Source organism: Urocitellus parryii, chromosome 4, assembly GCF_045843805.1.
Source record: "Urocitellus parryii isolate mUroPar1 chromosome 4, mUroPar1.hap1, whole genome shotgun sequence".
Classification (NCBI taxonomy): Eukaryota; Metazoa; Chordata; class Mammalia; order Rodentia; family Sciuridae; genus Urocitellus; species Urocitellus parryii.
The window spans coordinates 51,105,916-51,120,991 of NC_135534.1; the positions used below are offsets into that span (position 1 = coordinate 51,105,916).

General features: G+C 42.9%; 1 protein-coding gene across 1 annotated transcript in view; it reads right to left on the reverse strand.

Annotated features, from left to right (window-relative positions):
- The window catches only part of Parva (parvin alpha), a 152,015-nt gene that overhangs the window by 39,481 nt on the left and 97,458 nt on the right, over positions 1-15,076 (reverse strand). Inside the window, exon 4 of the mRNA XM_026395901.2 lies at positions 12,488-12,590. Coding sequence (XP_026251686.1) covers positions 12,488-12,590 — 103 coding nt within the window. The remainder of the gene's footprint in view (positions 1-12,487; positions 12,591-15,076) is intronic.

Genomic DNA, 15,076 nt, shown 5'->3' on the forward strand with positions numbered 1-15,076 from the left:
ATTTTATGTTTGTTCAGTTATGGCTTTTATCTACCCACCAAAGTGATCTTTCCTTACTGTTTTTTTTTTTTTTTTCCTAATTGCATGTCACATCTTTCTTTTGGGCTCATTTTTCTTCCTCTTACTATACCTCCTTTTTTTTTTTTTCTTTTTGGTAGTGGGGATTGAACTCAAGGGTCCTTTACACTGAGCTACATCCCGAGCCTTTTTTGAGACAGGGTCTCATTAAGTTTCTTAGGGACTCGCTAAGTTGCTGGGGCTGGCCTTGAATTTGAGATCCTCCTGCCTCAGCCTCCTACATTGCTGTGATTATAGGCATAAGTCACTGTGCCCAGCTCTACGTAATTCTTTCATTAATACTAGAAAATTCCCATTCATTATGTCTTTAAATATTTACCATACTCCATTTGCTCTCTCTTCTTCTTGTAGAATTCCAATTGGTAATAGGTTGGATGCTGTTAGAATGAGGTCTATGTCTTAATTTTTCTTTCTCATTTTTTACTCTGTAGCTTTCTATATACTGCATTCTGGGTGATTTCTTCCAGCTCATTAATTCTTTCTTTGGCTGTGTCTAATCCACTGAGATTTCTAATTCATTATTACATGTTTTTCCATTTCTAGAAATTATATTTTGTTCATTTTCACATTACCTGTTCAGTTTTGAAAGTTTCTTCTTCTTTTGCTATCCTTTTAATAGGTTCTTAAAATAAGTCGAACTTGCTTATTGTGTATTCTATTATTGAAGAACTTCTAATATAGTATTTGTGGGGTAACTATAGTTCAGCATTTCTGTTGCCATTGCTCATTGTGGCTTTCTACTCATGTCTTTGGTGATTCCTAATTTTGAGTTTATTTTCCTTAGAGAAACTCCTTGGGAGTTCTTTGTTGCCTGGGTTTTGGGTTTAGAGCTCATTTGTCTTTAAAGGAAGGAAATATATTTCCTTTTGGCTTGGACCACTGGTGACCTGGGATAACTTTTAACTCTATTTCCAGCTTAGGACTTTAAAAAAAAACCTTCTTTTTTTTCATTACAATATTTTTACTAGTGCATTATAGTTATACATATTCATGGGGTTCATTTTGACAATATTCATAAATGCATATAAGATAATTAGCTCCATTTCAATCCCCAGTACTAACCCTATCCTCCCTTTCTCCCTCCCCCAATTCCCTTTCTCTACTCTACTGGTCCTCTATTAATTTTTAAATTGGTGTATTATAGTTATAAATAAAAGTGAAATTTATTGTGCTGTATTATACATGTACATAGAGTAGTAAATTTCATTCTGCAGTTCCTGCCCTTTCTCATCTCTCCCCCTCAAACCTTTTCCTCTATTCCACTGTACTCCCTTTTGTTTTCACAAGATCACCCTTTTAAAAATCCTTACTTCTCTCTGCATATGAGAGAAAACACTCAGTCCTTGACTTTCTGAGTCTGGCTTATTTCACTTAGCAAGATGTTCTCCAGTTCTAAGCAAATGACATAATTTCATTCTTCTTTACACAAAATAAAATTTCATTGTGTGTGTATGTCTCACATTTTCTTTATCTATTCTTCCACTGAGGGACACCTAATCTGGTTCCATAACTTGGCTATTATGAATTGTGTTGCAATAGACAGTGGTATGCATTCATCACTACAGTATGCAGATTTTAGTCTTTTGGATAAATACCAAGGAGGAGATAGCTGGTCATATGATGGTTCTATTCCTAGTCTTTTGAGGAATCTGAATACTACTTTCCAAAGTGGTTATACTAATTTGTAGTCCCATCAACAATGTGAGTATCTTTCCCCCATAACCTCCCCAGCATTCATTGTTATTTGTATTCTTGATGATTTCTATTCTAACTGGACTGAGATAAAATCCTAGTGTACTTTTGATTTGCATTTTCCTAATTACTAACGATGTTGAACATATTTTCATATATTTATTGGCCATTTGCATTTCTTCTTTTGAGAAATGCCTATTTAATTAATTTGCCTATTTTTTTAATTAGTTTTTTTTGAGTTCTTTATATATTCTGGATAGTAATCTCCTGTTGGAAGAGTATCTGGCTCTGGACTTTTAATGCCACATTTGCAGTGTAAATCCTATCCCTAAATCCATGTGAATACAGACTTGGATAAAGAATTATCAGGGGCAGATTCTCCTTTTTCCCCCTTCTTTCCACTCTTTTTCTTTTTTGTTTCATTTACACCCAAGGCTGAGATAAACATTTATCCTTATTGCCTCTCTCTTTAAGACATGATTTTCTAGTCTCCCCAACTGAAAGGGCTTTCCTTCAAAGACTGGCTTTATTCACTGGTCTCTAATCCAATCCCCTTTCCTGCTTGGACTTGACTCAGGCTTTGTCTCCTGACATGGATGTATAACCCATTACACCTCAGGCTGCAAACTATTAGGAATTAGCACTTATTCCACTGGATTTACACTTCCTTGTTGCTTTTGAAACCAGAGGAATTTCTTCCCCTTTCAAACCAGTTTAGTCATGGCATATGAAAATGTTTTTAAAGGCTTATCTGGCTTTTTAAAGTGTGCTCTACTTAGATTTGTCTGAACATCTAGTCATCGTAGTGTTGAAAATAGAAATCTGCTTTCATCTCTTATTACAATAACTGGAATCTCTAAGATACTTATGGTATCAGTCTTTATTTCTGACTCATTCCTAATGCCATGTCTTTGATATGCCACTATTTAATTAATATGCTCACTGTTAGGTTTTGTTTAATGGTCTTTACCATATCTAGTAGTTTCCTTTCCTTCCTGTTTTATTTGGGATAGCTGCTATTGAAATGTATCAAATATTATTTAATATCAACTGACAGATTAATTCAGTTTCACTCTAAAATATACTTGCCCTCAAGTACTTTTTATGAGCATGGAAAAAATCCAAGCTATTGGGCTAAGGCTGTGGCTCAGTGGTAGAGTTTTTGCCTAGCATACATGAGGCACTGGGTTCGATCCCCAGAACTACATTAAAAAAAAAAAAACTAAATAGACAAAATAAATGTATTGTGTCCATCTACAACTAAAAATATTTTTAAAAAATCCAAGCCATGAAGATTGTTTATTCATTTCATTGCAGCCCCCACATCCCCTGGTCCCATTCCATAGAGAGAATTACCAGAGATAGTCTACACATACACACATGTAAGTATGAAATATGACCCTTACATACACACATACACAGAGGGACATTACACAAGTGATTCTGTGCCATGTTTCTTCTTTTTTTCTTTTGTTAAACAAACTTAGATATTTTAAGCTGGGTGTAGTGGTACATGCCAATAATCCCAGGGGCTTGGGAGACTGAGGCAAGAAGATTCCAAGTTCAAGGCCAGCCTCAGCAATTTGGTGAGGCCCTAAGCAACTTAGCAAGACTCTGTCTCAAAATAAAAAATAAAAAGGGCTGGGAATGTCGTGATTAACGGAAATAAAATAAGGAACTTCTTTACAATTTACTGATGAAAGGAGAATAATAATAAGCTTTCATCTGGCTTTTGAGTTTTGGGGGGAACAAGAAAACCCCTCCTACAGTCTAAGCGCAGCAATATATATTATCTTCGACAACTGTAGAACCGATGAGAATTATAACAGGACCACCTTAGGGCAGTGCCACCCAACAGAACTTTGGCTGTGATGGAAATGTGCATTTCTTCACTGTGCAATATGGCAGCCACTCGCCACATTTGGTTACTGAGAACCTGAAATGTAGCCGGTGTGATGGAGGAAATGGATTTTTAATTTTAATTACTTTCAACAGCTACACCTGGCTAGGGTTATCGTACTGAACAGCTTGGCCACAGAGGCTTATAAGTCGTCCTCCTGGTTTCACACACAAGTGATCTGAGCTGCAGAGGTACGTGCTAGGAGTGGAACCAAGACTGGGAACTCAGATGTCCTGTCTGCCTCTTCATTCCTGTCTCCATTTTAGCTCCTTCAGCCCAAGTACTTTTGGGCATGGGAAGCAACCCTCAAAGCCAGTGAGATCAAATTCTTAAGAAGCTGTGCCTCTTGGGTTTTGTGGAGTCAGTGCCACTCAACATGGAGTCAGCCTGGTTTTCCTCTAGCTGCTCATGCCCTACGTCGCTAGGACTTCTTAAGCCTCTCCCCGTCCACACTGTGTCTCCTCTAGTCCAGCATCACTCCTGCCTCACAGGGGAATGCTTTGCTGGTGTTTCCTCCAGCGCCTCTATATAGCCTTCCTGCTGCTCCCAGGTTATCTCCCTAAGGCCCCATTCCTCACCATGTCCCTGTGCTCACAAGCCATCATAAGCCACTGCTCAGTCAATAGTCCACAACTCCTACTTTCTTGTCCTCTGTTAGGTGGGAGTCATTGTTATTTTAAATAAGTTTTTTTTAGTGGTTTTTAGATTTACTGCTAATGGCTTCCATTACATAGTGCATTTGGTCCTGGGTAACACTGTGCATGTAACAATTAACTAAATTCTACACTTTTTTTTTTTATCTCACTAGTTTTTTCCCCCAGTGTCCTTCCTCTTCCTGTCCCAGGAAATGGTCCAGCATGCCACTGTTCTTCATGTCTCCTTAGGCTCTTCTAGTCTGTGAGCTTTTCAGACTCCCTTGTTTTTTTTTTTTTTTTTTTTTTTTTATCATGGGTAGACTGGAACTGAGGGTTTGGGGAAGAAAAACCCCAGAGGTGACGTCCCTTTTGTCATACCCTTCCCAGTCCCACTACTTCCCCACTCTAATCAGTGACGGCCAGTCACTCAAGGGAAGGGAGTTATCTCTACCTCCTTGAAGGGGTCATTTCTACAGAAATTACTTAGAATGTTCTTGGAGGGAAGAGTTGTATTTTACTCCCATTTATTTACTTATTTACTTACAGCAGTATAGATTAAGGGTATTTATTTTAGACTTTGGGTTATAATTCTATGGTGATTCCTGCTCCCCAGCTCATTCCAACTCTGGCCTTTGGGAACTCTTGCACATGGGTCTTGGACATTTTCAAATAGTAGCCCCATAGACGTATGTTTCATTTATTTATTTCTTAGCACTTCCTTTTGGCACTTCAAATACTCCAGGCTCATCTTCTGTAGTCCCTGCCTGGCCTTGAGATGAGCCATTTGAAGAAGCCCTCGTTCCTGTTATGGGAGGATGGTGTTAGGAACCAAGATCTAGGTGCTGAATCTCATCTTGGTTGTGAGACATCCATTCCACTCCGCTGACCCTGATGGGCCCCTACCCACTTGCCCCTTGTCTCTTCAACATCCTCCCTCTCCCCACAGTGAAGTCAGCTGGGGCTACCTGGCAACTCCCGTGATACTGGCTAGAATGTTCTTCTCCTTCCTGATCTGTTGAAGTTCTCCTTCTGTAAGGCTTTATTCAAAACAGGCCTGTTCCAGGAAGCCTTTCCCAGACACCTACTGGATTTCTCATAGCCCTGGGGGTAACCAGGTTGTGAGTTACCTCAAGACAGCACTATGTCATATGCACTTTTATATCCCTAAACTCAGCAGTGAGCATGAGGCAAGGCAAATGGAGTTTGCTCAGTGAATACTACTTGACTAGGTTAAGAAAAGTGGGTATATCAGGGGAAAAAAACCCCCACACACATAAACACAACAAAAATTCCTCCTATAGAAATGTTATGCCTAAGGGCCTTCTTGGTCTCACACCCGAAGATGTCCTATTTTAGTCATCTGCTATTGTGAAAACCAGAAGGAAGCACCTTGTCACCTTAGGACTCTCATCCCTCAAAACAGGTCTTGTCTGTTCTCAGCAGATGCACATATTCAAAGATTAGGATCAGTGGAAAAAAACACCATAAAGAAACTCACGTGGCCACCCAACTCAGGAAACCTCAATAAGGAGCAGGCTGTGGCTCATGTTCAAATGAACTGATTAATTAGGTTGTGTAGGCATATCCTGGAATTGCTTATTTCCTGTCTCTCTTACTTCATGTGTCGCCTACATGTTGGGGATACAAATATGAAGTAACCATGGTTAGGACTGGGTAACTGAGATACTGGGAAATGTCCCAACTTTGAAGGATTCTGTGACTTTCTTCTCTCATGGGCAAAGAAGAGCCTCTGAGGAAACAGATGATGGCCTCTGTCAATCATCCCCAAGGCCTGTAATCCGGGGACAAGAATGAGATAATCTTTGGCAGAGTGGAGGGAGGCACTTCCTCCACACTTAGGGGTTGGAAGCTCTTATTCTGAGGGATGCAAAGGGCTCTAGCTCAACCTGTAGAAGGATGGAGTGTGCATCCTGAAGAGGCTACCCGCTCAGCCCACGGCTGATGTCTTCTCGGTAACATGGAAAGTACAAACAGATGGCTCACGTCAGGAGGAACCACCTTCACAGTGGGGTAAGTTGTACCCTCTGGACAATGTTGATGCCCCTTTCCAGAACCTCTGGCCTTATCCGTGTTTACCTGCAGCTGCAGACAGCTTTTACACACTGCAGGGTTCCACCTCTAGCCCAAGGTTTGCTCTTCTGCCATGATATGAGTGCAGCCTGGAGGTTTTAGTTTCTGCACGGGTAACCCTCAGTCTCAGGATGATGGGAGCCATGGATGAATGCTCTTGTCTCCCTGTCCCGGGAAGGGTGCTTTTAAGGTGTAATGTTACCTGGTTCCTCAGGGGGCCTGCGTTGCAAACAGAGCTGCCAACTCTATTCATGCACTCTTTTTTTTTTTTTTGGATACTGGGGATTGAACTCAGGCATTCAACCACTGTGCCACATCCCCAGCCCTATTTTGTATTTTATTTAGAGACAAGGTCTCACTGAGTTGCTTAAGGCTTCACTAAGTTGCTGAGGCTGGCTTTGAACTTGGAATCCTCCTGTCTCAGCTTCCTGAGCTGCTGGGATTACAGGCATGCACCACTGTGCCCAGCTTGTTAATGCACTCTTAACGGGCATTTCTCTCTCCCCTTCTTATTACTTACTTGGTAATCTGTACTTTATTTGTGTAGAGCTGAGGACTGAACCCAGGGTCTCATGCATGCTGGGCATGATCTCTACCACTGAGCTACATCCCCGATCCCTGATCCCTAGTTATCTGTCCTTTCTAAGATCCCTTTCCATGAAACTTCCTCCACCAGGTCCTGGTCTCAGCATCTGCTTTTGGAAAACCTAAATGAAGATCTGTTGTCAAGGAAAGTGAGTAGGCCCAGAAAACATAAGCATTAATGGGGAAGCTAGATCCGGTAGCTAGGAAAGAAGGACTGAGGAGAGGTTATTCCCAGGGAACCTACCAGAAATGCCTGGGGCTCTGAGAGGGCTGTTTTCCTATAAGCAGTCCAGACACTGCTGCTGAGCAAGGAGCCTCTGGCCACACAAAGGTCCAGCAGATCTGATGCTGCTTCCCACAGGGCTCCTGACCAAAGCACACCCAGCTAATCCTGGTCAGCAGAGTTCAGGCACCGTCTCCAGGGTGCAAGCCTGTCCAGACTTTACCAACACACCGAGCACTCTCAGCCCCCTGCTCAATTTTTAGGTCCCAAGCCTTCACTCCATGATATCACCGATATGGCTTCCCGAACCACCTACCCCTGTCCTAATGTCTGAGGAGTATGTGCTCCCGGACTACCCCAGCCCCTAGGCCACTCCCATTATCTTCCAAGGGCTGGTGTGTCATAGTTTAATAATCTCACACTCCAGTCCCTCCTAGTTTTCATGCCCAACCAACTCCGTATAGAGGACACTCAAGCCCCAGGACATTGGAAACTGAATTCCTTCCTCTCCTTCTTCTTCTTCTTCTTCTTTTTTTTTTTTTTTTTTTTTTTGTGGTAATGAGGTGCACTTTACCACTGAGCCATGCCCTCAGCCCCTTTTACATTTGTGACAAGATCTTACTATGTTGCTCTCAGCAACTTGGGGGGCTGAGGCAAGAGAAAAAGACAGCCTCAACAACTTGCCAAGGCCCAAAGTAATTTAGCAAGACCCTATCTCAAGAATAAATAAACAAATAATAAAGGGCTGAGGATGTGGCTCCATGGTTAGGCCACCCTGGGTTCAATCCCTGGTACCTCCCTGCCCCCGAAAAAGTAAATAATAATAGTATTAAATTATAACCCAAGGTATAAAATATCTTTATGTCTATCTTGATATAATTAAGTAGCTAAAAAGTAAATAAATGGAATTTATTTATTTATTTCTTAGAGAAGAATTCCAATTAATAAATTTAGAAGAAACAAGGAAAAGAAAGAAATCACCATTAAAACACCATGTGATAACTGCAGCACACACGCTGCACCAAAGGATGCTCAGATTAGTGGGAGAAGTTTAAGGAGAAACAGGTTATACTGCATGATCTCAAAGTATCTCTCCTCAAATGAATTAATTATTTAAAACAGTAACTTTATAGTGATGAACTGTGGCAGATAACACCGTAACCATGTGATTGAACATTGTGATAAGTCATATATATCCACATCACGTTCTCCCTGACATGATGCACTAAGAAGGATCCTCATTCTGTGGCATTCCTCCCCAAATGCATAATGTCAATCTAATCATGAGAAAATATCAGACGAGGGCTGGGAATGTGGCTCGGTAGAGCTCTTGCCTACCACACATGAGGCTCTGGGTATCAGACAAATCTAAATTGGGTGCCATTCTACAAAGTAACTGACCTGTACTCTTTGAAAGTGCCAAAGTCATGAAAGACATGGGAGACTGAGAAACTGTCGTGGACTGAAGGGAACGAAGGAGATTTGACACTTACAACAATGTGGGAATCTGGATTTAATCCTAGAACTAAAAGGATCTCACAGGAAAAACTGGTGGAGTCTGTAATTTAGTTGAGTATGGTTCTAAGGTTTATTTCTTAATTTTGATATTAGTAGGATGGGACATGAACATTAGGGGAACTTGGGAGAAGAGCATATGGGAATTCTTTACTACATTTGCAAATCTAGGCCTAAAATTGTTTTCATCAGATTTTGAACTAAACAAAGTGACAAGTGTCCGATGAATTTAAGTATTAAGACAAATTGTGAAATATAAGTAAGATTTGGAAGATAGAGTTACAAAGGGAGGAAACAGCGTGATACACAAAAAGGATCTGCAACCAAAGAAGCTAAGAAAAATGAGAAGTTCTGCTCTAAGATAGCCAGAGTGGGGCTGGAGAATAAGTGAGAACTAACTACCTAGCATGCCAGGCACTTTCCTAAGGGCTCTGCATACAAACTGAGACAAGGAATGGGCTTGATGCGCTGTATGTGGAAATACAGTTGTCAGGGACACAGGGGAAGGAGCAATCCAGGATGATTCCTAAGTTTCTCATTTGAGCAACTGGCTGTGCAGCGGTAATACCATTCATCAAAGTGGAAAACAGAATGGATTTGGTGGGGAGGAGGAAGACAGGCAGCTTGGTTTGGGGCAGGTTGATTGCAAGCTAGCTGTGGGGCATCCGGGAGGGGATGTCTAGAAGACAGAAAACGACCTCAACAGCTTCAAGGAGAATACTGTTCTGGAGATACAGACCTGAGAGTAATTACGGTAGAGGTGATGATGGCAACAATGAGAGTGGATGGAATCGCCCAGGAAGTGGATATGAAAGAAAAAAAGTGCCAAGATGGAAGACCAAGAAACCAACCATGACTAACAAGGAAGAGCACGTGAAGATGGTAAAGAAAGTATCGGAGGTAGACAAGAACCATGAGGGTGTGAGGGCATAAGGGCCCCTGACAACTCTGTCTTCAGATCAATTCCTGATCAGCTCCTGATACATACTTTCTTACTGTGAACTGGTTCTCTCCACCTTCACTCCATGATGTCACCAATATGGCTTCCCGAACCACCTACCTCTGTCCTAATGTCTGAGGAGTATGTGCTCCCGGACTACCCCAGCCCCTAGGCCACTCCCATTATCTTCCAAGGGCTGGTGTTTCATAGTTTAATAATCTCACACTCCAGTCCCTCCTAGTTTGTGAAGTTTGGAATGTGTATGTCCAGACTTAGACCCATGTAGTCTAAACTAAAGTTTACAGAAGAATGACCACTGTAGCCAACCCCCTTCTTGACACAAGAGTTGGAATCTGGATCCAATCTGGATGTGATCCCTGACTTGGGGCTGCACGGACGTGACGCTGGACTGCTCTGTAACCCTTCCTGGAGGCAAGATTACTCAAGATGACGTCCCATTACTCTGTGGCCATGCTGCATCCTTGCTTTGAAAGCCTAGCACAGAACATTTCAAGCCAGTTTCAGATCCTGATTAGAAACTTGCTGGAGGGGTTAGCAGCTGCAGTCACTGGGAGAGATGTTCAGTGAGGCTCCCAGCTTCCCCATGTCTACATGTGCCAAAGCTTTTTCATTTCCATTCTGCATTCAGTAGGAGTTTACAATCCTTAGATATTTTTTTTTTTTTTTTTTTTTTTTAAATATTTATTTATTTTTTAGTTATTGGCGGACACAACATCTTTGTTTGTATGTGGTGCTGGAGGATCGAACCCGGGCCGCACGCATGCCAGGCGAGCGCGCTACCGCTTGAGCCACATCCCCAGCCCCCAATCCTTAGATATTAACACTCATTAATATTGATGTTTGAGTACCAAATCTGTTTAGCTTCCTAGAAATTACTAGATTTTATATTAGCCATTCATTCATTCATTCAATACACATTGAATTACACTGATTAAGTGCTAGGCAACCTGAGAGTGCTGGAGAAGCCTGAATAAATAAAGAAGAAATGGCCTTAAGAGGCCCATATACATTTCTATCAATGGCTACAGACAATGTGGGAAGTCTTATAACAAGGCTTGGATATACACAGTCTATATACACAAACACGTGTGCACATAGAGATACATATTTATACAAGTTCAGTATCCCTTATCCAAAACACCTGGGACCAGAAGTGTTTCAGATTTGAGATATTTTGCAGGTTTTGGAATATTTGCATAAGGAGATGGGGATGGGACTCAAGTCTAAACACAAAATTCATTTATGGTTCATATACATTTGTGGTGCTTATACAAAACCTGAAGGGTAGTTTTATACCATATTTTAGTGCACCTGTATTTTGACCATGACTTATCACATGGGATCAAGCATGGAATTTCCCACTTGTGCTGGTACTCAAAAATTTTTGGATTTTGGAGCATTTCAATTTTTGGACTGAGGATGCTTAACCTGCAGTATATACACATGTACATAAATACACATGTATATGTATTTATACATTCCTTCCTGTACATGTGGGGGATGAACACAGAAAAGTACACGACTATTTCTCTTAGATGTGACCATATTATACAGGACATAAAAGGGAGGTACATGAGATAAGAAGGATGAGCAATGGTGGTTTGCTGGTAAATAAAGGAAGAAGAAGGGCCTCAGGCAGAAAGAAGAGCATGGGAAAATGTATCAGGGTGCGACTATGCATGACATACATGATAATGAAGCAAGGATGAACATAGAAACAGTAAAACCAACAATGGTGACAGGCGCTCATCAGGCACTTGCTAGGTGTCAGGCATTCTTCTGAGAACTTTACGCAAATTGCCACGTTGCGGGAGCCATATGTGTGGGATTGGCCAGAAGTGAGGCTGCAAAGATGGCTGGGGTGTGATAGGTTCTGAGCGTGGGGTGAGGGGGTCTGGACGTATTCTGGCAGGAGAGAGAGGCACTGAGAGTTCTCAGTGAGATCAGAGCTGTGATCTAGGAAGGGCCCTCGGCTAGCTGCATGGGCAAGGACCTGGAGGAGGTGAGCTGGGAGGTGAAGACATGAGTCTGGAAGCTTTTTCAATAGTTCAGAGCAAATCAACTGTGTACAAACGGAGAAAAGATGGATTCAGGAGGCTTTTGAGCAAGAAGAAATGGCCCTGGCGATTCTTGTACATGGGGGAAGACTGGGAAGGAGGAATTCTCACTTAGAGAGGAAGAAGCATCTTTGGGAAAGTGGATGGACTCAGCTTAAGGTGCAAAGGGCTAGAGGGCAGCTAAGTATTGAAGTGTAGAACTGGAGAGGGAAGGTTTGGGCTGGAGGTAAAGGGAGGAATGGTGAGGGGGACCCACCTCCATTCAAATTGAATTTGTCCTTTCTACCCTAAGATCTCCCTGGATTCCTCTTTCCTTCCCCTTTGGTCTTAGATTTTCATATCAATAGCCATGAGGTGACAGAGGACAACACATGTAGGTCCAAACAGCACAGGGACACACAGTCACACACGCTGGCACCTAGCCCAGAGAGGGACACACAGAGAAATGCAAACACACAGGTGCATAGACAACCACACATGCGTACTATTCTAGACGACAGAGGGATACGCTCCTGTCTATAGATGACAAAGAGACCCGCCCCCATACAGGTTCACAGACAACAGGGGGACATGCATGCACACTTCTGTAGATGACAGAGGGACACACAAAAGTGTGGGTCTATGGATGACAAAGGTCTAAAATCACAAACACCCAAGAGAACATCTAAAGCCCTCATTTTGCTCTATGCATTCAAAGCCCATCTCCTCGACTCCACAGTCACCCACAGCAACACTCAGCTCTCCTCCTACCAAAGAGCTTCTGCAGGACTTGTCCATCATACAAATCTTCAGCCAGGTCTTTCACAATGATTCTTTCTCCAACCAACACATCATTAATCCAGTCAATTAATACCTACAGAGAAAGAGCAAGAATAAGATAAAAAGTCATGGGGTATTTTCTTATAGATCAGCTTTCTTATCCTGGGCAATTAAAATCTAAATGAACTTCAGATTTTAAAAGCAAAAGTATCCACCTGTGCAGACAGGCAGGTGTGGGTGGGAGCCCCTGGGGTTTTTCCCGAGTCAGCTTTCTGGGGATGACAGTGCCAATGTCCTTGCTGATCTCTTCTTCCTTCTATAAAGGCCAGCAACACTCTCACAGTGGGGGCTTCATGCCAGGCACAAGCATGGGCTCTGGAGTTACGCAAACCCCAGCTCTACCCACTAACTGGCTTGGGTACCACTGTCATCTACAGGTGTGTGTATGTGTACAGGATTGTGTTCCTCTGACATTGGTGAACATGTGCACAGGTATCTGCTCCTTCATGAACTATGGCACAGGTGCACATCGTCATCTGGGAACTTGTATGTGCATCTGCATGATCGATCTATGAATCTGTAGCAAGCTGGTGGTATTCTCTGAGCCTCTGATTCTCTATCTCTAAAACTGAGGATGAAAGAATCTTGTAGGTCAGGTGGTAGAAAATAATGACTTATGACAAGAGTTGAATACTTGATTAAAAGCAGATCTTACTAATGTATAAGCACTCTCCCAACGACAGTGCTTCATCTCTGTGCCCAGGAGGCTTAATCAGCATGGAAGGAAGCAGATTTGCCCAGGTCACAGAGCTCATGGGGTGGAGACAGGATCATACATAATTAAATTAACCAGTTTTAAGGATATAGGGATAAATTTTGGTCATTGTACACAGTTGAGTGACCCCCCACTACAATCAAGATGAAGAACAGTTCTATTACCCTAAGTGCTGTGATGGAGCTTGGTAGCTTCATAGTGCATCATTTTGTCTCAAGGAAGGATGATGGTAATTACTGAGCACCTCATATGGACCAGGTATAGCCTATATCCAATACCATAAAACCTAATCTGTTCAAGAGAGGGGTCATGAGAGCAGGGAACCAGTCAACCAAATGATTATAACATAAAAGGCTGTGATCCCAGATCTGTGGTGCTATCGATAAGTGCAGGAGCCCTACCAGGGCTGGGGATAGAAGCAGGAATGGGAGGAGGTGTCTAGAAAGGCTGGTGTTTGAGGACATTCTTAAAAGAAAACTAGAATTTTAAGGCGATCAAAGAGTCTAGATCTAGGAAAATCAAACCTCTTCCTGGAAGCAAGAAGGTGCCCCAGGTCAACAGTATAGCACCCCCTGATTTAGGTCTTATGTGCAGCAACGTGCATCTCCAATCTTCCTCTCCCTCAAACTGAGCCCAGATCCAGGTCTGGGATCAGTGCTGAAGCCTGAACCATTCAGAGCCCATTCTGACCACATCTGCCCTCTTGGAGGTCTCCAGGGCAAGCAGCAGCTTTGCCCGTGCCAGCATGGTCAGTAGCCTCTGGCAGAAACAGATCAGAGCCAGACATTCTCCAGTACCTTTGCCCACACAGGCCCAGCACCTTGGAGAGGCTCAATGACAGGCAAAACCTCAACCTGCAGCTGTTCCACCCTTTCCCTGCACAGCACAAGGGTTCCAGGTCCTACTGGGTAGCCATCCATGGGTGCAGCACAGATGCTAGCAAGAAAGGGTCAGACACCCAACATTCACATCCAGGCCACCCATGGGGCTGATTACAGCCCAGGATGTAAGGGGTTGTGTGGGCCCAGCCCAGGCTACCTTATTTCTGTTAATTCCCTGGACTCTGGGGAAAGGCACAGACTTAGGTAAGAAACAGACAGAAGAGATATTTATATATCTCCCTTGAAAACATTGTCCTTAGTCCTCCAGTATCTCATGACATGACTCAAATCTCATGTGGTCTTGTTCCACTAATGAAGCCACAACCATGGGAATAACATTCCTGATTCTATTTCTGAACAGCCTGGCTACTTTAGAGATCCCTTCCGTCCATCCAGTGCTTATTAAATACTGCTGTATGCGACATTCTGTGCTAGATCCTCAGGGTACAATGATAGGGGAAAAATGGAGTCTTTAACCCCAAGAACCTCACCATTGGGTGAAGGAGAGAAAGAAGTGCCCAAACAACTGTACTATGGTGTGGAGACTAGGATGGAATTAGCACGGGGGCCACTGCAGCATACAGAGGCTGAGCTTTAGCACTGGCATTCAGAGGAGGCTTCTGGAGGAAGTGGCTATGCTTTGACTTTCAAATGAAGAGCAGTTAGAGGCACCCAGGTGGAGGGAGCTGCACAAACAGAGGCCTGGAGATGGAAGTGCTGAAAGCAAGAATGGTCTTGCTTGGTGTTGGCCAAGCAGGGATGATCTGAGGCTGAAGAGCCAGCTAGAGCATGGACCGGAAATCCCACTTGCAGGAGAGTGGGCTTCACCCCACAGTCCATGGGAAACTCTAGACAGGTTCCAAGCAGGGAAAAGACAATGAATGACTCACTTGTCTTTCTGTCTTAGGGCCGCGTGGGGAAGTT